General features: G+C 56.8%; 1 protein-coding gene across 1 annotated transcript in view; it reads right to left on the reverse strand.

Moving 5' to 3' along the window:
- Positions 1 to 27,085, reverse strand: part of LOC119097563 (prolow-density lipoprotein receptor-related protein 1) — a 33,928-nt gene that overhangs the window by 1,382 nt on the left and 5,461 nt on the right. The window contains exons 2-17 of the mRNA XM_037220596.1: positions 24,850 to 24,972; positions 23,559 to 23,687; positions 21,502 to 21,609; positions 19,824 to 19,931; positions 15,680 to 15,787; positions 13,842 to 13,955; positions 10,899 to 11,012; positions 9,650 to 9,772; positions 8,946 to 9,068; positions 8,372 to 8,485; positions 7,775 to 7,891; positions 6,459 to 6,569; positions 5,842 to 5,955; positions 3,260 to 3,411; positions 2,771 to 2,825; positions 535 to 651 (exon numbers count right to left, since the gene is read on the reverse strand). Of these exons, the coding sequence (XP_037076491.1) occupies positions 535 to 651; positions 2,771 to 2,825; positions 3,260 to 3,411; positions 5,842 to 5,955; positions 6,459 to 6,569; positions 7,775 to 7,891; positions 8,372 to 8,485; positions 8,946 to 9,068; positions 9,650 to 9,772; positions 10,899 to 11,012; positions 13,842 to 13,955; positions 15,680 to 15,787; positions 19,824 to 19,931; positions 21,502 to 21,609; positions 23,559 to 23,687; positions 24,850 to 24,972 (1,830 nt within the window). The remainder of the gene's footprint in view (positions 1 to 534; positions 652 to 2,770; positions 2,826 to 3,259; positions 3,412 to 5,841; positions 5,956 to 6,458; positions 6,570 to 7,774; positions 7,892 to 8,371; positions 8,486 to 8,945; positions 9,069 to 9,649; positions 9,773 to 10,898; positions 11,013 to 13,841; positions 13,956 to 15,679; positions 15,788 to 19,823; positions 19,932 to 21,501; positions 21,610 to 23,558; positions 23,688 to 24,849; positions 24,973 to 27,085) is intronic.

Raw genomic sequence — 27,085 nt, forward strand, 5'->3', positions numbered from 1 at the left:
CATGGGGCGAAGGTACCCTGTGCTGTGTTACGTGTGAAGGCACTCCGTGCTGTGTATCACGTGGCGAAGGACGCTGTGCTGTGTGTCACGTGTGAGGGTCCTCCCTGCTTGTGTCACGTGATGAATGTGCTCTGTGCTGTTGTCACGTGGTGAAGGTACTCCGCGCTGTGTGTTACTTAAGGTCTCCGCGCTGTGTGCGGTAGGGTAGGATCTAGGTGCCGGAGAAAGTTTCACGAAGTCTTCGAGTGCTGTTTCACGAAAGACAGGGTTGATAACATTTCCAAAACGTTATTCAGGTCCAAGTATTGCATGGTGCTTATCATCCACCCTCTCGATTTGGACAGCCAGTGCGAAGGAATGCGTTGTAAGGCGCCCACTGCTCTCGTCCGGATAATATACCGTACAGTCTCATCCAGCGATACGGCTCCCAACACGGCGTGACCCCTCCAAGCCCGGCGGGAAGGTGACATCCGCGGGGCCGCGTGACGCGTGACGTCACGGTCCGTCCGGCGAAGAGGCCGGTGATCCACTGACCGCAGCCCTGCTCGTCGCTGGAGTCGGCGCACTCCACCGCGCCGTTACACACCCTCGACTCGGGAATGCAGCGGCTGCCGTCGGCGCATCGGAACGCGCCGGCCCGGCACTGCAGCTCTGCGACCGAGAACACGGGCTTGAGGGGCACACGCCACCGGCACTGACCGCCTGCGGCTGGCGCTCACTTCAGCAGGAGGCACCGAGAGACGAGAGGTCAATCAGGCCTGCTGCCGAAAACATTGCACGACGTTGATGTTAAAGGCATGTGGGCCTGACTCACCTAAGATTGAGATCATGTCTCCGCATGACGGGTTGTATTAAAGGAGGCCAGCACCAAGCAAATGTCACATCCACAGTGGTTCACGACCGCAATGCCAACCAAACCCAGATGCAGTATGTACGGTCCGTCATGGGGCAGCTAGCCGGCCACGAAGAAAGTACTGCGTGTGATGAAACACACACCAATGTGTGGTGGAACAGCGTTTGGCTCATTCGCGCCGGGGCACAATTACATCTTCGTGGTTGAAATGAATACCCTACGCAACTACAGTCAGTCCCCGGTGGCCAGCATAAGGCCAGTGGGCCTTGATCAGCTCCTTGTGCGGTTAGAATAACTCTGGCGAGCCTAAAAACACGGCCCCCCGCGCCCCGGAATATTGCCAGTCCCATCTGGATGCAGCCTGTGGGGCCAAGTCGGCCCCTCGCCATTCAAGTGTCAGTTCCATACGGTTCGACTCGGCCCGAGTGTGCGCGAGTCCACCCGTGGTACTGAGGCGTCCCGGCGCTCGGTTGTCGTGTCCGGGTGCCGTTGATGACCATGTCGGGGAGGGGGGGGGGGGGGGGAGGCTCCACTGACCGCAGTTCTCGTCACTTCTGTCGCGACAGTCTGGCGAGCCGTTACACACACGGCGGAGTTGGGCACGCAGTTCTGGCCATCCGCACAACGGAACTCGTCCGCTCCGCACTCCAGCTCTGCAACGCACCACAGAAACAATCGTCGGAAGGCCGACCCAGGGGAGCACACCGTGGCATCATTAGCTGTAGGGCAAGATGTCGAGCATGAAGGTGTCATTAATACCTCCATCGAATCAAGCAATCAAAACTGAGCATACACCCGAAGCATTACAGCACATGACATCAGCGAGCACGTGATATGCCAATAATCCACAACGCCCCTTGTCGAAAACGCCAAAAACCCTCAGGTCACCCCGAGACGCCTTCGGAGCCGCGGCCGACGGTAGCTTGCCGCGGCGCGGCCGGCGCTCGGCGCTCGAGCTCGGGCTCACCAACAGTCCCTCTCGTCGGAAGCCGTCGCGGCAGTCAAATCGGCGGTCGCAGCGTCGCGACAGCGGCACGCACTGCCCACTCTGGCATCGCCACTGGTCAGCTGTGCACGCTGCAGAGCGCGGAGACGTCGAGTGAGGAGAGAGAGCGTGGGGGGGGGGGGGGCGGCCCGTTCTCCCGCAGCCGCGCGCGGGCAGCCACGAAACAGGAGCACCCACCACGCACCGACGACTCCAGTAACGTATTCAAGCGCTTGGTGGTCAATGCTCCGCACCATAACGACCATTACTTCCCACAAAAGTCAGCGTGATTTGACGTGTTTTCACTTCTGATTAAGCGGCCCGGCGGCCCGGCAGCCAGGTCTGCCGTTGTCGTGTGGGTAGGGGGGGAGGGGGGGAGGGCCACTCACCCGCACTGGAGCTTCGTCAGAGAGCCGTCCCTGCAGTCCGGGCGTCCGTCGCAGCGGCGACCCAGGTCCACGCACTCCGCCCGTGTGACAGCGCCACTGGTCCGACCGGCACTCTGAAGCCGTGACAGGCGGCGGGTCACAGGGAGTAGCAGGGTCCCGGAGCAGTGGCGGGCCCGCGGCATGCGACAGCGTGGCTGGTGGGGTGGCAGATCGTGCGGTGCGGCACGCGGATCGGAGAGCCCGCCGTCGGGTCCATGACAGCGTGGCCTGGTGGGGTGGCGGGTAGTGCGGTGCGGCACGCGGTTCGGAGAGCCACGCCGTCGCTCACGCGAGCGCATCGACAAACCGCCGGGAGCCAAGTCACGTCGGGGCAGCAGCAGCCGGCGGCGGCTCAGCTTAGTGGGAACCTCGGGCCGCCAATCAGGAGTAATCCGGCAGCGGCACATCTGAACGCGACTGGATAGTCTTAACATGGAGGCGAGTGTTGCGGCCCGGATCGAGGCGAGAGAGGGGACGAGACGTCGGCCGAGAGGGGACACGTACGGCAGTTGGCCTCGTCCGAGTAGTTCCAGGGCAGTCTGGCTGGCCGTCGCACTTCCTGGAGGCGGCACGCAGCGGCCATCGCCGCACTGGTGCTCCTCCACCCGACACGAGCTGAGGGGGTGGCAAGGCAGGCTCACAAACAAACCACCCGTCGGGGGCGTGAACGGGTTGTGTCTGACCACGCACGCATAGCTGATTCTCACTTTGTTTTTTCAGTTGAAGTTGGACAGTATGCATCTTTTTGCACAAGCATCTTCGACCTAGGATTTAACTTTGCTGTATCTCCCTTCTGGAGGTGACCAGGGGGTTCCCTCCACTGTCGCAATGAAGAACACCATTCCATGGAACCAAGTTGGAAACCAGGTATACTATGCACAGCTGTTGGTTTGACAGATAAACTACTCAACTTTGCGGTGCATCTTACTACTGCAGTATGCGATTGGGTTGACGCACACATAGTTTTACCCCCCTGCGGACACGACAGTGGACCCTCCCAAGCAGCCGGCGCAGTGCGCAGCGGGCGAACATACGTCTGCAGTTCTGCTCGTCACTGTAGTCCCTGCAGTCGTAAGAGAGGTCGCAGACGCGCGTGCGGGCAATGCACGAGCCGTCGCCGCACCGGAACTCGGTGTCGTCGCAGGCTGTCGGCCGAGGAACGCAGTGACACACTGCCGAGGTGACAGTCGGACGGAGCTTGGGGCGTCACAAGGGCGACACGTACCAGCCCCGGTCCACACAACGACTCCGCCAGGGCGCATGAATTCAGTCGGAAACATCGCGACATTCCCAAAGAGGATGCGACATGACTATTCTAAAGCTGCGGATCCGAACCAGGTTGACGCTGTTCGGCTTCACTGGCTGGTTATTAGTGTTGTTGGTTGTCTTTGGTTGGTTGTTAGTGTCCACATTATCGTGCTTCTGCTGGCTGCTGCAGGCAATTGTTGTTACGGTCATTCGGCTCGGAAGCGAATCAGGCCGTAGTATCAGTCGTTGTCAACATCCACGGCCAGCGCAGCCTTCCTCCTCACTAGCTGCCGTGACCGCTCGGTGGGCCGCTATGCAGCGCAGTAAGCTGATGCGAACACCACTCAGCAGCCGAAGGACGTGCTTTCAACGCGGCGCCCTCCACTTGACAGATGACACAAACGCTCTTCTTGGAAATACCCTTCGTTCTTCTTTGCTCCGTCGTCAATCCAGTTATTCAAAAGAAGGCGGCAAACGGTTAGTGTTGCGTCAGAGGTGCTTCAAGCCACACGGCCGAGGGCGGATCTGGGTCCGGGGGCGGGGCGGTGCACGAGGCGAGAGGGGTCGACGCGGGATACCATGGGCGCCACCGACGTCGGCGGAGGCGAGGAGCCAGCCGCGTCACGGGACCCAGTGAGAGGGTTCGGGTGGAGACGGATCCGTCCAGCTGCGGGGACGGGAAGGACGTGGCCAGCGTTGGCAGGCCGTCCCCGGGAGCCGCGCTCACTCACGACAGTCTAGCTCGTCGCTGCCCTCCGGACAATCAACCTCGCCATTGCAGCGCTTGTCCGAGGCCACGCACGGGCCGCTCTCGCAGCGGAACTGCGGGGCCCTACAGATGCCTCCTGTTGACACGGCACAGCGTGTGACCAGAGCTGCCCGAGGACCCGGAGGTGGAGATGGATGGACATTACGGACAGCTGACTGTGGTGCTCAGGGGCCACTGCATGGCGTCAACGTGGGCTTAAATATGTGAATTTCGTAGCCAACTCCATGGAACGTTTGGCTGAGCCTTGGCACCACAGACTACTCGCAACTGCATTGTAGTTATTAGAGCTGGAACTAAGGGCACGTTGAAAGAGCACAAAAAACAACACAATATTAACGTCTCCAGGTTGTCCGTTTATGTGATAACAATGACGGACCAATGAGAATCGAATGGATCCGCATGGCAAGAGCGAATCGGACATTTCAGAACGACGTCCAAACGCGAAAGAGAGGCCGGGATAGAGCAGCCAATGACAGCAGAGCTGCGAAGGACATGGCGGCGGGGGAGGAGCGGATCAGGCGCGGCGTCGCTCCGCCCGTACCGCAGCCTGTCTCGTCCGAGCCGTCCGCACAGTCCGGCACTCCGTCGCACAGCCGGCGGCTCGACACGCAGTGGCCCTCGCGACAGCGCCACCGGCCGGGTCCGCAGGGCGACGCGGCCGTCGGCAGCAGCTGGTCGTCGTCGGTCGGGTCCGGCCCGTAGTCGCCGCCGTCAGGGTCGCTGTCCACGGGGCCTGAGTCGGGCAGCTCCGGAGCCGGCTCCGGCAGCCCGGAGCCGTCGACGTCGGACCCGGCTGGGCGAGCGGCGGGCAGGGGTCGGTCGGCATCGGCACCACAGGTCGCCACGGTCAGCCCGCGAAATAGCTACCCGCTTCTTTACGTGCTTCCCTTCTCATCGTGAAGAGAGCAAATCTGGTGCTGACATTTGCACGTTCTCCCTTTCCATCAAGCTGCAGCTGACGCTGCTGCCTATTCTCAGACATTTATCTTCATCAAACAGGCGACACTCTGCCTACCCAGCAGGAGTTCCTCCCTTTCCATCAGACAGATAGGCGGGGCCGCCACCTATCCCTATTGTAGGTGCCCCCTCGTACCACCTGTGGATGGGAGCGACACGCAGAGGCACAGCCAGAGTGTGAGGGGCGTCCCCCCCCCCCTCCTCTAAGGCCCGTAATTTGTTTTACTTTAGCATCATAGGCGGCTCCTTGGGTCGTCTTGTGATGAGTGCTGATTAGCTTCAGCACCCTGCTTTGGCCCAAATTTGGGCGAGCGAAACAGCACGTCGCACAAGCCCAGATGAGAAAAATAGGCACAACGCAATCAAAAACAGCGGCGCCCGCCTCACGCCGCCTTCATAACTTCAGCAAACTGGCCGAAGTGATATCGCGTAGCGGATTGGCGAAAACTCAAAATAAACACCGCGCGCATGCCATGATCTACGAGCCCGGTCAAAGTGCGCAACTGGTGGCGCGTTCGGCCAGCTGGCGCGAGCCGTGGAAGCGGCCAGCCAGCGTCCGTCCGTGTCGGGACCCGCCCTGGCGAGCGGACCCGCCACTCACCGCAGTCGCGCTCGTCCGAGCCGTCCGCGCAGTCCGGGATCTGGTCGCAGCGGCGTCGGGCGTCCAGGCAGGTGCCGTCGCCACAGCGGTGCTCATCGGCCGTGCATGCCACCGCTGGCAGCAGCACGCACGTCACACACGAGCACATCCACGCCCACACCCACACCCAAACACTGGGCAGCACGGCTACGTATAGGCTATACCGCCGCCCGTCAGCGCAAAACCCCTACATATATATATATATATATATATATATATATATATATATATATATATATATGCCCCCTCCCGCACTCTCAATTATGCACACACCTAGCCATGTACAAAATACTAGTCGGTTCTGGTGAGGAATTTCACGCTAGCAATAACGGTAAGCGACCATGCGGTGCCACCGAGCGGGACGCCACGAAAACTGACGCGCCAGTGACATGCCACCGTGATGTCTCAGAGCACATGGCTGGAAGCAAGGTTGGGGTGTCTGTTGTCAAATGACCTGTAATGATCCGCATGGCCCGTAATGACCCCGTGATCTGGATGATGAATGGTCCTCATACTCCCCAACACTGCGTGCAGCAGCAAGGTTTTCCACTACTACAATGGCTTTGGAGCATGCTTACGCGGGCATCCCTCCTCGTCATCGTAGTCGGCGCAGTCAAAATTGCCGTCGCAGCGTCTGGCCGCACTCAGGCAGGTGCCGTCCAGACATCTGAACTGGCCCTCCGGGCACGCTGTAATATGGCAACCGGTGACGTCAGATGACAGCCGGTGACGTCAGACCTACGTCAGACCGCGATCGGTCACCGGCCTACTGCTGAGAAGATCGGGAACAACGGACGACGCAGAAGACGGGGTTTGGACGCTGGAACGGTAGATATCGCTTTAGGGAACGCGATAAGCCCCTCACTTTTGAGACAAGGACGTTGATTGAAATCAGGCATCAACGTGATCACTGAAGTGGAAATTGCAAATCCTACTTACCGCAACAGCAAGAATTTAATTACCACGCGCTTAAACCATGATGTCTTGATCAATTATTCTCCAAATGGCGAACCTTGTTCACATCGTCGATACTTGCTGCGGATTACAGCTGAATTCAAAAATGGACTCCATGCCTTAGGAATCCACTTGGTGTTATTATGAAATAAGGAGTCCACTTCGCGCTGAGTTATATTTGTGCAACGTTCGGCCGGAGCACCACAACACTACCTAAGCTCGGCCGGAGCACCACAACATTACCTTACCTCGGCCGGAGCACCACAACACTACCTAACCTCGGCCGGAGCACCACAACACTACATAACCAGTTCGGAAGCCAGCTGGCGTCGTGCAACACTGCAAGCGCATCACAGAGAGGACGAAACCATGCAAAGGAAGAAAGCAGCCACAAGAGAGTTATCGACAGTGTTGGATAGAGATCGCCATGCATTTGGACGTCGGAAACATGCTTCCATTCAACGACATGCGAGCCGGCAGCAGGGCTTAGCTCGAAATATACAGCGAATGACGCACCTCGCACTCAGTGCCAGGCATCATAGCAGCTTAAAGAGGGGTCATAGCAGCGCCAACGCACCAACCACCAGATCCATAGAGGAGGAGATATTGACCATGCAATGTCGAGAGGAGCCAAGACAGCACGCTTGAAGAAAGAAAGAAAGATATTCTCAACCCAAAAATCCGCGACAGACCAGCGGTCTCGCAGTAGGACATCAAGGCCATGCGGCGAGCATGCTGAGACGGCAGCGAAGTGGAAGAATCTCTGATTCTCTCCCAGAGGAGAGGCCGGAAACGCACCAGTGCAAGGAGCGTGCGGTCCAACCCAAAGGCGGCCGAGACGGCCGTGAGACGACTCAGAATGAGAGCAACCGTATGAGTCATCCCTCTGAGCTGCAGGGGCAGGAGGAGGGGGAGGGGGAGCGGGGCAAGAGGACCGTACCGCAGTCGACCTCGTCGACGCCGTCGATACAGTCTCGGACGCCGTTGCAGCGGGCCGAGGCGGGCACGCAGGCGCCGTCTGAGCACGTGACGTCCTGGGGTTCGCAGGCCGGACGCGCTGCCGGTTAGCCGGCCGTCAGTGGTGTGTGTGCGGAGGGGAGGGAGGGCGGCCAGACGTTAATGGAGCCAGACATTTGGTCGGTGGCGGCGTTAATGGCCAACCAGCCATGAGCAGAATGTCCAGCCAGCTGGCCGGTAATGGGCGACAGGCTCCCGCTAACGCCACCCGAGCTCTCAAAAACAGCGCACAGACGCTGGACTTCCAGCCTGCGAGCGTGACGCAGGGCGTACGCCGCCGAAGTTGAAAGTATATGCCAGATGTGCTGCTGGGGGAGAGCGGCCCGAACCAGAAGGCCTGAGTTATTGCATACTGGAATGAGCCAAACAACACCCATCTTCGACGACCATCACCACAAACGAGCCACCAATGGGGTGAGCTCGACCAGCAAGGTCCATCGTCTCCCGGCCGTTGGCACCGAGGAGGCGCCGCCTGGCCGGCCAGACCACCGCGGGAGGGCGCCACAGCTGCGGTACGTACTGCAGTTGGCCTCGTCACTGTTGTCAGCGCAGTCAGGAAAGCCATCGCAGACGCGGGCTCTGTCCACGCACTCGTCGGTCGAGGTGCAGGTGAAATCCTCCCCGCAGGACGGCACTGAGCGGACAGGTTGGTCAGGCGACCTCCACGGTAGACGGTCCGGAGGTGTTCAGGGGCACCCAGTTAGCTGACGTATGCCGGGAGGTAGGCCCATACCAAACTCTGTGTGTAGCTCAGGTCACACAGAAAATGTCTCCCACCTAGCGGCACGTCCAGCAGCACGGCTTGTTAGTTGCCTACACCGAAAAAAATGTTCCAAGAAGGCTCCGGATGGCAATGACGCCGTCTGGCGTGACTGGGCCCCAAGGTTGAGCTGTAGCCGCCAGCGACCGCCGTGAGGAAGCGGCGTTATCAACAGCCACACTCGGCCAGTTTACCGGCCGACATCATGGCCCTCCCAAAACGCTGGTCCCGGCTCGTCTGACGGCGGCGGGCAGCACGGGCGGCGTGGACGAAGGGGGCAGGTGGAGAGAGGACCCAGGGGGAGGGGGGGGGGGCGGCGGACCGGACCACGTACTGCAGCCAGCCTCGTCCGACCCATCCGGGCAGTCGTAGGCCGAGTCGCAGCGCCGCCTGCCGGGCACGCAGCTGCCGTCCGAGCAGCGGAAGTCATCGGCTTCGCACAGCGTCGGCGCCGGACCTTGGGGGCGGCGGCGGAGTGAGCGGCATCCGACACCGGGACACAGGGGGCTCCACTACGACCTGAATCCGGGACACCAGTGGGGAGCAACGCGGCGCCGGCCCAGCGGGGCAATTTCAAAATCTTGTCATATCGTTATCTTGCTTTTTGGATGACATGAATATGTGCATACAACTCAACTCTGTCACTACAGACAGTATACCATAAATCATAATGCAATATAGGTGAAGGCAAAGTAATCAAAACGTTTTTGTCAAGTTGCAACTAACTGTATGTGTCATGAAAGGACCAGGATAACATTTGAAATATGCTCAACGGAGCGCAAGCGTCCCAGGATATATGACATTCATTGCAATTCACTTAAAAATAGCACGCTTAAAGATTCCACAATTCATCCTTCTGGCATAGCCACATCTTTGCTCTAAGGTTTGTGAGCATCAACGCGCATTGTACATTCCCCCAGCACCGTGACCAACAGTAACCACCGATCGCCATACACCTCAGGGTGTTTGCAGCAGGACATTGCAACAGAGGCCACTGCATCGACGTCCCCTGGAGGAGCTAAGCTCCGAAAGACTCACCACTTGGACAACGATTTCTATCCTCGTCAGAACCATCAATGCAATCCGGGAAGCCATCACAGGCTCGCGTGAAGGGAATACAGGAGCCGTCGCTGCAGCGAAACTCCTCCGCGCTGCAGCCAGCTGTCGGAGCCGGACAGGGCCGCGCCCAGGTCAGACAGGACAGACAGGACAAACGAGACAACGACCCGGTAAGACAGAACAGACAGAATGCATCCAGTTCGGACAGAAATGCCATGACCAAGTCCAGGTCACACAAGACAGATAAAACAACATCCCAGTCAGACAGAACAAATAACGCCGTATCCCGGTCAGGCATAGAAGACGGGACCACGTCCGACTCAGACAGGCCAGACAGAGCCACGTCCAGGTCAAACAGGACGGCACCAACCCACGACCAGGTCAAACAGGACAACACCAAGCCACGTCAAGGTCGGACAGGAAAGAGAGGAATCATTCATGTTGGGCAGGATTTCCAAACAGAACAGGACCTTGTCCTGGCTAGACTGGCCCGACAACAGACAGGGATGAACTCGTGTCAGATAGGCAGGTCAGGACAGAAAACAACCATGTGCAGAACGTACAGGGCAGGCAGAAGCGAACCAAGCATTACAGTGCGTTTCTACATCAGTCGGGGCAAACGACTACATGTAAGACAGCCAGACGGATCCCAGGAAAAACGGGACACACGGCAACATATCACCAGATCAGGAAAACGGCGGGACCAAAGCCAGGTCAGGTAAGATATGACAAGACTCCGATCAAACGGAGCCCTATCTAGGCCGCTGCACTAGCATCACATTCGAATGGGACAAGCCTTTGGACGGGTTGGACAGCATAATGCGCGGGTTAGACTGAACAGTAACCCTCCTCACATTTGTATGTATGTAGGTTGACCAAGTTATTCGTCATGCTGAGATTCTCTCGGAACGACAAAATCTCCTCTCTGCCTTATAAATCAGCATTCTGTCATTGCTGTCGACCATTCTTCCAACCAGTAAAAACGCGCAAAGAGAGGCGGTTCTCGGTAACACCCATGCCAACTGGTCGATGTCCTCCATTGGGACCGTTCGGCTGTGAGCGGGGCAACCGAATGGAAGTCAAGTTCGAAACCACGATAGCTTGCTTTCACCATCCGGCCACGTCCATGCGGCGGCCGCGGCGCGGGCCTGTTACCAGACGCTGGAACTGTCGCGACAGCGGCGGTCTGGCGGCGGTGTTTCGAACCAGAGCTTCCGGCGCGACTCACCGCAGTTGTTTTCATCCTCACCACCGGCGCACTCGGGCACGCCGTTACACTTCTGCGCGATACTGAGACAGGGCCCGTCATCGCAGGCGAACTGGTCCGGACGACAGCGTGGCGCTACAGGAGAGGGCGTCCCCAGCGTCACCGCCACCGTCACCGTCGCTCCGACACAGCGCAACAGCGGCAACCGGCACCGTCACATCACAGCCCCACAGCCCCACGGCACAACAGCACCGGAACGCGGCAGCGACAGTAGACTGCACCATCTCAGCAGGACAGAGCCGAGAAATCTTGCCCAAGGAAGGCTCAAGGCGGGTTTTCTCTCCCGTTTTGTTCCATGCAATGGCTTAAGCGCAATGCTTAAGCCTCCCAAACGATGGATGGGGCGTTTCTGAGCCTATAATAAGGCAACAGTTCCCTCAACCGTGCACCAGTCTAACAGAATGGCACGGCAGGAGACAGCACATAGCAGCACATCAGGAAAGGACACAGCGAAGCAGGAGACAGCACAGAACGGCACAGCAGAAGACACAGAGCAGCACAGCAGGAGGGGGCACGGCGCAGCGGGAGACAGCACGGAACAGCACAGCAGGAGAGGACACAGAACAGCAGGAGACAGCACATAGCAGCCAGTATCGCCGCAGGTACACTCAGAACGCCGAGCAGCTGTGACGACACACTCAGAGCGCCGAGCAGCTGTGACGACACAACATATAGTTACGACAATCCCTCGGACGTCACGGTGTCCCCGCCCATGTGCAAAACGAGGCCACGACGACAAAGTTCCATCGCGAATCACACTTGAGCATGGTAAGCACAGCAGAGGAAGCAAGAACCCGCTCCCGGAAGGACATTATTTGTTCTTCCCATTTACCGATTGTCAATGTGACAAACACGAAATTCATGCAACAGGACAGCACACACTAAACGATGACGGATAGCGCACATGTGCTCATGCGCCTCGTCCCCGTCGGGTCGTCCCTTAGTGCACCCGTGATGCACGCCGGTTCAAACCAGTCGCAGTACACTGAGCGCTGAACGCGCGTCGGTCTCGTCTCATGGCGCGCGACGGACGCGGCGGGCGAGTAGGGGCACATCACCGCGCAGCATCACTCGGCCTCGTCTCATGGCGAGAGACGGACGCGGCGGGTGGGGAGGGGCACATCACCGCGCAGCATCGCTCGGTCTCGTCTCATGGCGAGAGACGGACGCGGCGGGCGAGGAGGGACACATCACCGCGCAGCATCACTCGGCCTCGTCTCATGGCGAGAGACGGACGCGGCGGGCGAGGAGGGACACATCACCGCGCAGCATCACTCGGCCTCGTCTCATGGCGCGCGACGGACGCGGCGGGCGAGTAGGGGCACATCACCGCGCAGCATCACTCGGTCTCGTCTCATGGCGCGCGACGGACGCGGCGGGCGAGTAGGGGCACATCACCGCGCAGCATCACTCGGTCTCGTCTCATGGCGAGAGACGGACGCGGCGGGCGAGGAGGGACACATCACCGCGCAGCATCACTCGGCCTCGTCTCATGGCGCGCGACGGACGCGGCGGGTGGGGAGGGGCACATCACCGCGCAGCATCGCTCGGTCTCGTCTCATGGCGAGAGACGGACGCGGCGGGTGGGGAGGGGCACATCACCGCGCAGCATCGCTCGGTCTCGTCTCATGGCGCGCGACGGACGCGGCGGGTGGGGAGGGGCACATCAACGGGCGACATCGCCTTCCGCTCGAGGCGCAGTGTTTCATCGATGATGATGATGGAAACCCCCGCCGCGCCCAGTTTTTTTTTTGAAGCGTGCTAGAAGGCCTGAATACTATTTGGCCGATGAGCTGGGACACGGTGACAGCATAGCGGGCCACTTAGGTGGCAGCGCCAGTGCTAACACAAGGCCTTGCTTGATGAGGACCTGGACGCTATCCCCATAAGCAATTGGTCTGGCTACGCTTCCTAAAACAAGTGCAGGCTACTTGCAATGTACAAATGAGTTGAATAATTTGCCGAACGAATGAACCCAATGAATGATATGAATGAGTTGTATGAATCGAACGAGTCAAATTGATGAATGACATGAATGAACTCGATCAATCAAATGAGCGAACTAAATGAATCGAATGCGTGAATTAAATGACTCGATCACATTAATCAAACGAGCCAGATCAACACAAATGCAAGAATGAATGATTGCATAACAAATAATGCGTCATAGCATGAATGAACGGGGCAAATGCGAATAAACTGGTCTCCCTTTAGCTTGGTGGAGTCAGCACTGCGAAGCTCTGCTCTGATCGAAGTGAATCTGCATGCCCTCTAACATCCATTCTTTTACGTTTTCTGTGCGATAACACAAAGCAATTGCGTAGCTTGCATTTGCTGTTTTCGCAGATATTGATACGCTGAAGGCGTTGAAGCCGACTCGATATTGAAATCGGTACCCAATGCCGTGTCATAACTTGTAACAGGCAAATTTAATCGTGCCATGTCAAATGTCGAGTTGTACACATGCTCATGTTATAACACAAGTCTTCCTCAACGTGAAAAGTCACCAACCACATACATTTGGCCACGGAAACCTTCGGTTCCGAGTGTACCTATCGCCTTATAACCTGAGAGTCACAGCTGGACAGCAGTCGGGAAGCAAGGAGCCCACCCTGCTCATGCTGTTAGGTGAGGGGTGCCAGCAGTAAGAAGAGAGAAGTACGCAGAACTCAACGGAACTGTAAACCAAGTAGCATGCGAGGGTGTCATACATCAACGGTGGGAAGAACGTCAACCACCACGAAACAAAGTGAGATGAATAGGTAAGAAAGATGTTAGCATAGAACCCCACATTAGACGTTATTGTTGGAAAGCTTCCGAGGTGTGCACCGAGAGTGGCGTGAGAGACACGGAGGTCACCAGCGTTGATAAAAGCGGCAGCACCAAGGTCAGTTAAGGACTTACGGCAGCCGATTTCATCGGAGCTGTCGGGGCAGTGAATGGTGCCGTCACAGCGCAGGCCGGCGTTGATGCACGTGCCATCGGCGCAGGAGAACTCGCTCGTCGCGCATGTGGCCGCTACAACGCGACCGGAGTGCTCAGGGGTGGCACAAGTACGCCCCGACGCACTGGCACACGGAACTAACCTGCACATGGAACTAACACCAAACGGGAGGGGGGGGGGGGGCAAGGGTAACGGACGGCAGCGGTGTGAAGACGGGGCGAGGGTAACACATGCAAGCTGGGCTAAACGAGTTAGAAACAATGCCGCGTAATTATGGTAAAATAAAAACAAGGTAGTGTAAAAAATCAGCAATCAAACCTGGAAGCTAAGCAGGCCAGGAACGTGGCGCTGGCTTTGTTACACCGAGCTTTACGAAGCTCTGTCGGAATGCTTTTAAATCAGTGAGCAAAACGTCGTCATACCAGCCAAACACACATCACAAGCAAGCACAGACACTGAAGCAACAGGTAAGACATCCGAACGCCACACCGGCAGCCGCAGTAGCTGACATCGACAGTGCGTGTGCAGCACGGATGGGCTGACTGGCAGCGGTAGCCGTCAACCAGGCGGGGCCTCCAGGAACAGGCGGTGCCACGCGCGCAGAGGCTCGCAACAGTCGGCCGTGTGGGCCACGCGCAGGCAGCAGTACTACTGGGCCGGACCGCGTCGCAGACGAGTTTGGGAACCACGGGCAGCAGGCACCCGCCTGACCCGCGACACTGCCCTGGGACTTCGGCACCGAGGGCAGTGTCGTGACCGAACAACACCAGCGGACGTGGCATGGGGACGGAGAGCTGCCACCGTGGAGGCCCAGAGAGCGGCGGTGCGCCGGCGAGGAGTCCGCCGGGTGCCCGAGGCGGAGGAGAGCCAGTCACCGAGAGGCCAAACAGAGACCCCGAGTGAACCATCACCTAGAGAAGGTCCACCAGAGACCGCCACCGCAGAAACCGCCGGAGACCACCGCCGGAGATGGCGCGCGGAGACCGGCGGCTGCCGCATGCAGGCCATGCCGAACACGGCAGTCCGCAGCCCTGCGCTACGCTACACCGAGCCGGAGTGGGACGGCCGAGCGTCGGCAGTGCGCTCTAGCGGCCGGCGATTGAAGTGTTAGTTGGCTGTACGCCGACAGACTGCGTTAGAGTACGAAAATGGCCTTACGACAGTTCTGCTCGTCTGTGCCGTCCTGACAATTGCGAATTCCGTCACATTTGTACTTGAGTGTGATACAGTATCCATTGCCGCATTCAAATTGGTCTTCACGACATTCTACGGAAAAGGATCAACACCATACTGTCTGAAGCTGAGTGGCATTATCAGGCACCAGTCCACCAATTGCCAACCGAACTCAACTGATCTCGATGTCAGATACGCACGCAGCATGCAAAGTATACAAGAAGAGCACTGCGAGAGGTTGGCACACTAGTGACACGACGCTGCGCATTACTGGCAGAAGAAGACAAGGTTAGCAGCAAGACGTCTAATCAAATGTACCAAATCTAGGTCATGTTACAATACTCGCTACAATTAATGTTAAAAGAGGAAACTTAGAGTGTTCTAAGAGAAGCATGTGTGTTGATGACATCCACAGGTAGAACCAGCATCATCTACAAAAACTAGGGAGCAGCGAGCGCGAAAAGAAACTGTTTTCACAGCAAACTACGTACGAACGACAACAGAATGGTGCACGTAAATCGGTCCGGAGACGGGCAACGGCGACTGAGTGTGGCTGGCCCCCCCGGTGAGTGCCCCTGGACGGCGGAGCAGGCGAAGGGCCGCGGCCGGCGCCGGCAGTACGTACCACAGTCGAGCTCGTCCGAATCATCAGCGCAGTCCGAGCGGCCGTCGCACCAGACGGAGGCGCTCCGGCACTCGCCGCTGTTGCACCGCCGCTCGTCCTCCCGACACTCTGTCGACAAGCAGGGCTGACACTCAGACACTCGCCACGCCAGGTGGAGGCGCTCACCGCATCAGCAATCCCGCTGCCAAGACACTCCACTGACAGTCAGCCGCATGGGACAGCGGCCAGCACTCAGGCACCCATCGCCGTTGACACTCAGGGCCAGAACTTGACACTCTTCTCTTCCATAGCATGCATATACGCCTTCGGACAGAAGCATGGCTAGCCGAATATTGAACTTTGCTAGACCTTTCACACGTTTCACAACTATGCTGCTCCTTCCGTTTTGCATAGCATATCGAAAGTGTAGGCAAGCAGACCCATGCCAACGTTCTGCGCGTAGTTCGCGGTGATCAGTGCGGACTCTCGTCCAATCGGTGGAGCGATGCCGCGCGGGAAGCAAGGGCGAAGGACGCTACGAAAATCACGAGACAATGCGGTTGTGGTGCTACCGCCCCGAAGAAGAAAACATGGACGCCTCACTTTGACCAAAACGAGCTACTTGTATCGATCGGTCCAGCCTGAAAGGCACATTCTATGATATACAATGTGAAGTCACGTACATCATACGCACGCGACTAGAACTGAAACAGCTTAAACTTGTATGAATACGCATGCTTGGCTCCTACGTGTGGTGTAATTAAGTATCAGTATCACGTTACACAATATTTAAACGGAGGTTTGGACCCACATGTCAGCTTTACTTCAGCAAACTCTTGGGCTCATAATCCTGGCAGCTTATGCGCTGTTGCTCTGTTTTTTTTCGGACGTCAGCAAACGGAGCATGCAAGTGTGCGCTATCAGCTGTGCACTTATAGATAAAGAGACGCTTTTAAAGTTAGTATGAACTGGTAGCAGGCGCAACAAGTTGAATGGGAAAAATCTTAGATGCACCTGTTATTTATGCTATGAATGCTATTCTCTGCAATACTTACACTAAAAGGAACACTGAAAAATAAATATGCATCCGGATTGATACACTGACAGGTTGTCCAGGATGTGACACCAGCGATTATTTCTTGAAGGTCATTGGTTAGCATCGATCAGAAACAGGCAATGAACCGTAAGGAATAAAGTCGTACTAATATACTACTGCTTTTTGGAACTGATGATCTGCTGGATGCTGTGAAGCGAGTTTTGGTAGACATTCTGCATAAAATTTCACGTAGAATCAATAATATGTGTGCATGGATGTTGGAGTGGATTTATTCTGTCAACTTTCCAGATTGTGTGGAGCTTAACACACATCTTACACGATGTACCGTCAGTGGCTGCACCTGGTTTCCGCGCCTCAAATATGCTCCTCTGGCCACGAACACCATTCAGCTGAGTGTCGGCTTTGGCATCGTTCGAAAAGCGCGCGCGCCAACAACACATGCCCTCCAAGTGTCGCCAGCAACACAATCTGAGATGGCATGATGGCTGTCACTTAGACGCAAGCTCCATACAGGCATGTGAGAGCACAACTAAGACAAAGCGAAGGTTGTACTAACGCTATATGTACGTTGTTTTTTTCGGAAACTTCTTTCAATACAGGAACTGCCAGATACAGATTTCCGTTTTCGTAGGCATCATGCCCTTCAAAACCAGCATTTCATTAAGTGTTTCTCATGATAGCCGGCTGCACGTTCAGTGTGTGAGAGACAGATGGTGTCGTTGCTGCGAACATACTGTGGACATTAGTGGGAAACCACCTGCATGTGGATTTAACTAGGTGCCTTCTTTAAGCCCTTGAGCACGGACACCATGCTCCCCACAACGACAACCCGAAGGCTAGTTTCAGGTATATGATCGGAAGTGGACCTTTTTAATAAAAGTATCAGATCGTCCTACTGTCAACGGTACCCATTCAATCATTGTTTTCCACATTACACGATCTTCATTGGGGTAACAACAAAAATAAACCCCTGAAATTTGTCCATTTGTGGACCAGGTATATTCAATGTTAAACTGCGGTGACCAAGCGAGGGAGCGTGATGGCCAAGAAACTAACGTCTTCGGCTCCCACAAGGGGGAGGGGGGTCGAACCTCAACTGCGCCATGACCCTCGAGCGCTAATGTGTCCACGGGATTCGCTCGCGCTCCATAAAGAGATGCAGGAGGACATGACTCGCGCTCTCTGATAAAAGTAACCGAGCGAGTCCCTTCACCCTCGCACTTCGTCAAATGTTATGATTTCATGTTACACTTGCCATAGAATTTGCTGCTCTAATGATCTTAATACGCGCCCAGGTGGCCGGTTGGATACCCTTCGCTCCGGTGGGGGGGGGGGGATCAGTTTGACCCACTGGGATCTTAGGAACTAAGAGAGCTAAAAACACCAAAATTTCCAGGGTATGTTGATCTGCACAAGAACTCACTCGAATCAAAGTTTGATATTCTTAGGTCATGACCTTTGGGTCAAATAAGGTCAAACAAGGTCAAATTCCAGGTTGGTCTTCAAAGGGTCCTTAGAATCTGGATAAACATTCTAAGCAACAGGTCACATGCTCATTTAAGGTCAGTGACATTGCTGACCTTTCGAAGGTCATGATGACCAAAATTATACAAGACTGCTTTGAGTTTTTCATTTGAATAAGCCACAAATATTACGCTAGCCAGTATGTTCCTAAAAACAAAATGTTGACCTGGTTCATTTAAGGTTAGTGACCAATTCTGGACATTAAGAAGTTCATGGAAGGTGTCTTACGCGGTTCCTGTTATCAAAAAAATTCAAAATGAACACCAGAAACTAACCCATACAGCAAACCCTGTAGTACTAAAACAGGTTAGTTTTGACCTTGGTCTGACCTTTATACCTGAGCCTAGGTCAATTCATTTTGTTCACGCAATTGCTGTGTTGCCTGAGAAGGTATCTCAGGGATGTATGACTTCGTCTAACATTCTGTTGTTGCATCAAATTGAACGATTCTTTAGAAATTGCCTTCGCTGAAACCATGGCTTTGCTTTGACTTGCCATAGGCCAGCTATCTTACAAGGTGCATCTAAACTTGTGAAGCAAGAATATCGGCTATTTAATTGGCCGCAGCTGCGCAAAATTTGGCGCGGCTTCGCTGCGCCGTTCAGAAGCCATTTTGGAAAAGCATTCAGCGGTGTAATTTGACCCTCACCCGCGCGCGTGTTAACGCGACTGTTGCGACCGACCGCCGCTCCCGGTAATGATTATCACGCGAACAAACACAGTACAGCCTGCCATGTATGAAAAAGAGACCATAGCTGCTAATTTGAAAATAGCAAATCTCAGAGCCCCTCGGAGTCATGTGTAACCACATGCCTCTCACCAAACACCACACGTGTCATGCAGCAGGTGGACGCGGGTCAGTGCTCACATACCACGGACGGTGCGGCTTTTCCCGAATGCGACGGCCTCATCGTGTTAGCGACAAATCACTTGCATAACGTAATACGCAAGCAAACGACTGCGTGCGTTTTCTGCGTTAGCTACGTAAGACAACAGAAGGGTTATAGTGTAATATCAAACAAGCATCGGTGGAACCAGTCGGACCAGTGAGCCCTCACTAGAATGAACAGGAAAAATTACACTTCTTAAAAACATGTCTGAGAGGGGCAAAATGTTCATATCGGCGACGCCGATTAAAACTATGTCATGAAAATGTCAAATGCCCTACACTTTGGCTACAGGGTGCACTGATTCTCCCAGTCCTCTCTGGTAAATTGCCGACTACGGACAAAGGCTGCGTGTGTCAGACTCTGCGGCGCGCCGATTAGCCGCGAGGAGGCACGCGTCAAAGCAGCTGAGGCGCGTCAAGGCAGCGCGGGGCAAAGCAGCGCGGCAGAGGCGACTCGACAGCCAAGCCAGGCGCCCTAGAGTGGCCTGAACGGCGACGCGTCAGCCAAGCCAGGCGCCCCAGAGTGGCCTGAACGGCGACACGTCAGCCAAGCCAGGCACCCCAGAGTGGCCTGAACGGCGACGCGACAGCCAAGCCAGGCGCCCCAGAGTGGCCTGAACGGCGACGAGTCAGCGAGGCCCGGGCATGGCGCAGCGACCCGTCTGCGGGCTGTGTTAGGGAGAGGGGAGGCGTACTGCAGTCCTGCTCGTCTGAACTGTCGGCGCAGTCTGCGCTGCCGTCGCAGCGACGCTCGGCTGGCAGACAGGCTCCCGAGCGGCAGCGCCACTGGTCCGCACCGCAGTCTGCGGCGGTAGGGCCGTCAGCCGGCGCGACACGGTGCCCTCACAACAGCATTACACAGGGGCGCCGCCACAGCGGTGGCGCACAGCAGCATTGCCGCGGAAGCACAGCGACAGCAACCCTTCACCCGAGCTCGGTAAAACTTCCGCGACTGCACGCCGCCACAGCAGCCACGCCGCAGGAGCGCTCACCGCAGCCGTGTGACACCGCCGCCACAGCAACAGCACATAGCGGCAGTACACAGCGGCAGCACCGCAATCAGCCCCCACCCACGCGCGGCCAAGAAGCACAGCAGCGCGTCAAACACTCCTCGGCACCAGCCCCACCCACGCGCAGACCAGCAGCACGGCAGCGTCAAACACTCCTCGGTATCAGCCCCACCCACGCGCAGACCAGCAGCACGGCAGCGTCAAACGCTCCTCGGCATGAGCCCCATCCACGCGCAGACCAGCAGCACGGCAGCGTCAAACACTCCTCGGCATGAGCCCGACGCCCAGCCAAGGTCGTCAACATGGCCCGCCCGCCACAGCAACGGGCAAGAACAGGCCCGTAGACGGCACCGCAGCCGGAGCACCGCTTCGTGGTGGTCGGCCACTCAGCGGCGCCACCGAGGCAGGCTCGCGCGTCGTAGCAGTGCTTCCACCACAGCACCGCCCCAGGCAAGAGACGGAGGCGAGCTGACACGCCGTGACCCGGTGCACAGTGCCAGGGCACGATGTGTCAGCGTGCCGACTGTGACGGCGGGGTCAAACATTGGCAGCTGCGTCAGTCGCGCTAACCACGCCGCGCCGCCTACACACAGCGGCCCACGGCAGCAGGGCGTAGTATTGCGAGACACGAACGATCTGTCTGCAGGCCCGTTAATATCGTGTGATGGGTTTGTTATCCGCTACCAGCTCATGTACGTGCGGCCGGTTCGAGGAACAAGCCGCAGACCCTGGTCGGCGCTACTTGACCCGAGTTAATCTGTGTAAGCAGATCTCGTCACAGATTGGATAGATTGACGAATCAGGGTTATCCATGGATTTGATAGACCGACCCTGCTAAGGTCGAGGGACGATCCAGCGGATGCTCCTATTTCAGATCATGATAGCTTTACGGAAGCTTTGCGGGGCAACATTTTAAACACACAAAAAAAAACGCCTGACACCCACTTGGAACTCTTGCATTTTCGTTATTGAACTAAGTATTGCAGCTGGGACCCTCTGACTTCCCGGGAGAAGGCTGTTTGTAGTCAATTTAGGCCCCGTAAACGCTTGGCACTGTCCCCACTTTTTCCCAACACTACGCATGGCCCGCAAAGATATACTGTCTGTGATTTCTTTTCACTTTCTACAGTCTTCAAGTTCCCATGGGGTTGGCGGTTATTCCCCGTGGGGTCGGCGGGCAGTCCAGCAGTCTCGACAGACAGCCCCGTAGGTCAGCGTCGGTCCAGCGGCCGCTGCCAGCAGTGCCGGCGGCGTCGACGGGCAGCCCCCTGGTCTCGACGGACAGCCCCGTAGATCGGCGTCAGTCCCGCGGCCGCTGCCAACAGTGCCGGCGGCGTCGGCGGCCAGTCCAGCGCACACTTACCGCAGTCCTGCTCGTCGAAGCCGCCGGGGCAATCCCTGTAGCCGTCACACTTGCGGCGCAGGTCGACACAGCTGCCGTCCGAGCAGCGCAGCTGCAGTGGAGAGCAGGCTTCGGGAGCAGAGGAGTGCGGCGTTAGACAGCGCGGGCCAGACATCACACGCCAGACATCAGACGTCGGTCAGCGCCGCCAGCCGCCGACAGCCATCAGAGATCACGCCGCCGCTTGGAGCGGCGTTCAACTAAACGCAGACCAGCTTCCGACAGCAGCCGGGAATGGCGGCCGGTCGGAAGCGTATGCATGTAACCACGACCGCTGTCGGGCTGGAGAACGTACTCCGAGCATACACCGCTGCCAACGCGACATGGTACGACCCGGACCCCTGAAGCAGACGGTGGGGAGTGCTGGACTCTCCCGCGTCCGTCTGAGCTCTGGGCCGACTCAGGCCAATGTAGATCAGCTCTGTTCAGTCTGGAGCTGGTCCTGCTCACGGCAGTCTGAGCCTGTCCGGGTCTCAGTCCGATCTGGCTCACATCAGTCCGGTCTGGCTCACGTCAGGCTGGGTTAAATTCGTCGAGGTCAGTCTGCACCGATTCAAGTTAGTCTGAAGCCGTCCCAGTCCGTCTCGAGCAGCTCAGATTAGTGTGAACTTGGTCAAGTCGGTTGGGACTTACTCACATCGGCCTGAACGTGCTCAGGTCAACATGAACTTTCCCAAGTTAGTAAAAACCTGTTCTAGTCTGTCTAGATTTGGTGCGCATTTTGATTCTTCATGGCCATCTGATTCAGAGAACCCTCAGCAACTAAAAAAAGAAACCGCGCGCAAAAACCTTTTTTCTACGGCGCATTACTTGAGCTTTTGCGACACAATCTTATGTGAACAACGCGTGGCTAGGAAGGACGATTGTGCTTTTCAAACGACCCTATACGATGCGGGCAAATAATTGTTGGAGGTACCACACCTACCAGGGTACTCTTAACATACATGTGATCTCACGGAGTTACACCATGCAGGACATTGTCATTAATTGACGTAGTTGTGCTGGCCGTTGTATGCATTGAATGATTGCCGCTTCAAACGCCATTAACTACTTGCGCAGGGAAGCAGGCATAGAAAAGAGGCGGTAATATAAAGACCCCTATGACATATGAGTGGACATGCGCATAAGTTCATAATTTCCGAGCCAGACTGAGCAAGGAGAGGAAGGGAGGAGGGTGTGGAACAGGTATATATATATATATATATATATATATATATATATATATATATATATATAGTGCGTGAGAAAAGACGAAAAGGAAACACAATCACCGGAGGACGTACTCGAAATCAGCCCATAAGCCACACGGAAAAGGAAATGCCACAAGAGAACGGCATTGGCTGCAGCGGCCAGCACACAAATGATCTCCAAGTGCCACTGGAAAATGCAGAACCCGCCAAAAATGACAGAACTGTTCTACAGACACCGTCTTTAGTTGCAGCCCTGTAAAGCCGACTGCGAAGCGCCGGAAGCCGTCGCTTCAGTCCGGTCAACTGTACCGCGTCGTGCTGTCGAGCTAGCATTGACAGCGCGGACACAGAGCCGACGCGCGGCGGTGGGGTGGACGGCTGCGCTGACAATGAAGCTGCATAGCTGGTGGCGCCGCATGGCGATTTACTGCTACACTCGCGTTCAAGTGCAAGTCTGGCCAAATGGTGCCGGCCAGGCCGACGAGCGCCGCCGGTGTGCCTGACTACTAGTGCTCTCCCGATGGATGGCGCAGGTGATCTATACTGGACCACCGTCGTCCACCTGGTGCCAAGGCGGGTAAGCTGGTGCTCGGCTGATGGGCAGTGCAGGTGCGGTGATGCTCAGCTGGTGGTCAGGGTGCGGTTGTGCTACACCTGGCCGTCGGTGCTCAGCGGTGGGTGCAGACGAACTACAGCTAGCTACTGCCGCCGCGTGGCGTCCCCAGCAGGCCGGCCGACACGGCGGGCGGAGGGGGGCTCCGGGAGGTGCGAAAGCCTTGCTCGCTCTCTACGACTGGCGGCGGCGCCGGGCCGGGCTGGACCACTCACGGGCACGCTGACATTGCCTCGGGCTCTCATCCGAGTCATCCCCGGCGGGACAGTCGGCCACACCGTTGCACTTGAGGCTACTGTCGATACAGAGGCCCTCGTTGCACTGCCACTGGTCGGCCCGACACACTGTCGGCGGGCGGGCCGATTAGGCACGGGCCCGACAGGCCCTCTGGACGTAACATGTGGGCCAGTGGGACTTGCGGGCGCGACGTGTCGGTTCAACAGGTCTCGCGGTCCTGCGGTCCCACAGGCCTCGCGGTCCTGTGGCCCCACAGACCTCGTGGACTCGACACATGGGTCGACTCGACTAGACAGTCGACCTAACACGCCCCCCCTCTCCCACCCCCCTCCCACCCTCAGGACAGAATGTTGGCAGGTAGCAAGCAACGTGCGCAGCACTGTCTCAGCAAACTTGCACAGATATCGTGATATGATGTTATAATATATGATATGATATGTCATGATATATAAGTACCATCTTGAAAAGATGGTTCTTGAAAATAAGAGGGCGACTGCATGATGACTTTATACCGAGAGCAGACATCACGATACCTGAATACATAGGAAACCAGGCGGCGACGTTCGTCAGACTCACGAGAGCCTGTAGCCACTCACGTCAGTCAAGCTCGTCATCAGTCACTTACGACGTTCGACATTGGTGACTTACAGTAGTCACGTCATTATCTGTCACTCCTTGCAGTCACGCCCAAATAATCACCAGGGGCAGTCAAGCTTGGCGAAGCCCATCATTATAGCAAGGCTTCTCTTTGGTGACGTACGACAACATCTCTGGTCTGGCGGCCAAGTTCGTCATCACAGCCTGCCCTCTGAAGGAGGCACCTTCACGGCCAGTCGCTTACGACAGACTCGCTCGTCATCAGCCAGTTACGACAGTCCTGCTAGTCGTCGGCCGCGTACGACAGTTCCGTTCGCCGTTGATCACTTGCGACAGTCGCGTGCGTCGGCGACCACCTACGACAGCCCCACCCGTTGTCGGCCACGTACAACAGTCCCGCCCGTCGTCGGTAACTTACGACAGTCCGGCCCGCCATCAGCCACTTACGACAGTCCCACCCGTCGTCGGCCACTTGCAACAGTCCCGCCCGTCGTCAGCCATTTACGACAGTCCCACCTGTCGTCGGCCACTTACGACAGTCCCGTCCGTCGTCAGCGACTGTCCCACCCGTCGTCGGCTACTTGCAACAGTCCCGCCCGTCGTCGGCCCCTTACGACAGCCCCAACTGTCATCGGCCGCTTGCGACAGTCCCGACCGTCGTCGGCCACTTACGACAGTCCCGCTCGTCGTCGGCGCGCGGACAGTCCTCAAAGCCGTCGCATCGCTGCGACATGGGGAGGCAGAGCTCCGAGTCGGCGCACGAGAACTCGGCACGCTCCACACATTTTGGGTTGGCTAGAACACAGCACGGGTGGTCACCAAAGAGTCAGCAGCGCTGAAACACCCCCACGGAACGTCCCAGGAAACCGAAGGCTTCTTCTGTCTCCTCTGCCGCAGAAAACTGCTTAGCTACGGGACATCAGGACGGATGCGGTGATGGCCGAGTCGTGGGACTGAGGGATGGTAAATCCCCCAGCAATTTTGAGATGACGCGCTTAGTTTGTGTTGGCGGCCTACTGTGTGTATGTATCAGTTCTTTTGAACCTTCAGCACTGGCGGCGGAGCTTACAGCGGTCGTTATTGCAAACATGAGCCAACCGGATGTCATATTTGCACTCACAATCCACAAGTGTTGCTGCATATTATTGCTGAGAGGGCGTGTGACATATGTGCATGTTGCAGCACATTGGCATCTATTCTCACTCCACAACTCATTGTGCACCGCCAAAGGGAAGGAGGACAAAGCACGGAGCTACTGATAATAACACTCCTTGCAAGATGTGCATGCTCCGTTCTTTAGTGGTGGAAGAATTTAAACATTTGGCATGCAAATCAGCCGCCATGCAAAAGTTGAGCGAATTCTAGTGACGATGACTCAAGGAAATCACCATAACTGTTCTTTTTTCCAAACTCCGACGACCATTTGTCAGATCTGGAGGAAGGAGGCGGTGGCTGGCTCAATAAAAAGATTTGATGCCGGCACATCATCAGAACTGAAGCCAAACGTGGTCAAGAAACCGACCAGCACCTCACGAATCGGGCGGAATAGCTATCTTTCACTTTTGTTTGTCATTAGAGGGCTGCTTTAGACACGGCACGGGAGTTTAACCTCACGCGGCAAAGCCAATGGAGGGGTGCACAGAGGTTTTCCAGGGGGAAAGTGACAGTCGCTGTGGAGTTCAGCCGCACTGAAGACGATTGTGTTTCTCCTTTGGATAGGAGAAGTGGTTGCACTCAAGGGCACATCCTGACAAAGCACAGCGTAAGCCTTCACGGGATGTGATAGGCTGTGCGTGGGACGGACTGTGCGTGGTCATCCCGCAGAAAAACAAGATAGCATGAGCTGGGTGGTGCAAAGGTCCTTTATTCCGCAACCTGATTTATTCATTACACTATCGTTACTACGCAATACAAACCAATTCAGTGGCGAAACCAGGTTACAACCAAGCGGCAAGATCAGGGTCTTGCGCCACAGAAGGCCTACAAGGTAATTTGATTTTAACCGTGATAGCCGTCGCTCAAGAAAACGTATGAGGACGTCATCGTCGCCATGGAAGGGCCGGGTATCACAGTACTGAAGCCTATCCTCCCAGCCAGACATCTCAGAGCCGTGGTGGGAGAGACAACAGACCTGTCCACCGCGCTTGGGAAAGTGTGTCCATTGCCTTGATGAAGATTTCCACAACCGCCGCGGTGGAGGCAATGGACGCCTCCATCACACTAGGGGGAGCGGGTCCGTCTCCTAGACGGGAGTTTCGGCAGCCTCGGTGGTGGAGACAACAGACGTCTCCATCACGTCCGTGCCGACCGGGCCGTCTCCGGCCGGCCGGCCGCCGCAGCCCCTCCGCACAACACCAATCCATTAGACCAGCGATCTGTATAAAGCGGCGGAGAGGGGAGATTTATGGCGTGGCTGGCCATCTTCTGCTATATCCCAGCCCATTCAACATCGCCCCAGTCGGCAGTTACCGCTATCTGGGCGGCGGGCCGACGATTTGACGCAAAACCTTCGGCGCATAGAAAATAGCATCAAGGTGGATCGCGCTGCAGACTGAGCGGCCAGGCATTCAGTGCCGGCTGTGGGGCCGCCGGCTCGGCCCAGTGGCCAACAAGCGCCGGCGGGCCGAGATCGCAACACTGAACAACATCGGCCACCCGCTGGGAAATCGACGGCCGGCAGTGCCATCGCACTGCCGCCGTCCAATGATCCAATTTAGTCCTCCTGCAGATGCCACGCAGGGCGAGCGGCGGAAAAACACAGCCGGAGCGGACGTTTAATTCGTGCTGAGCTCTCCTCGATGCAGCCATGGAGACGTGGAGCGAGCCGGCCCCGCGGCCGGCGGCCCACAGATCTGGTCAGCGTTGCTCGCTCAATCAGACCTCGTTGAGCCGACGGCGACGAGCGGCG

Source organism: Pollicipes pollicipes, unplaced genomic scaffold, assembly GCF_011947565.3.
Source record: "Pollicipes pollicipes isolate AB1234 unplaced genomic scaffold, Ppol_2.1 Scaffold_4295;HRSCAF=5057_pilon_pilon_pilon, whole genome shotgun sequence".
NCBI lineage: Eukaryota > Metazoa > Arthropoda > Thecostraca > Pollicipedomorpha > Pollicipedidae > Pollicipes > Pollicipes pollicipes.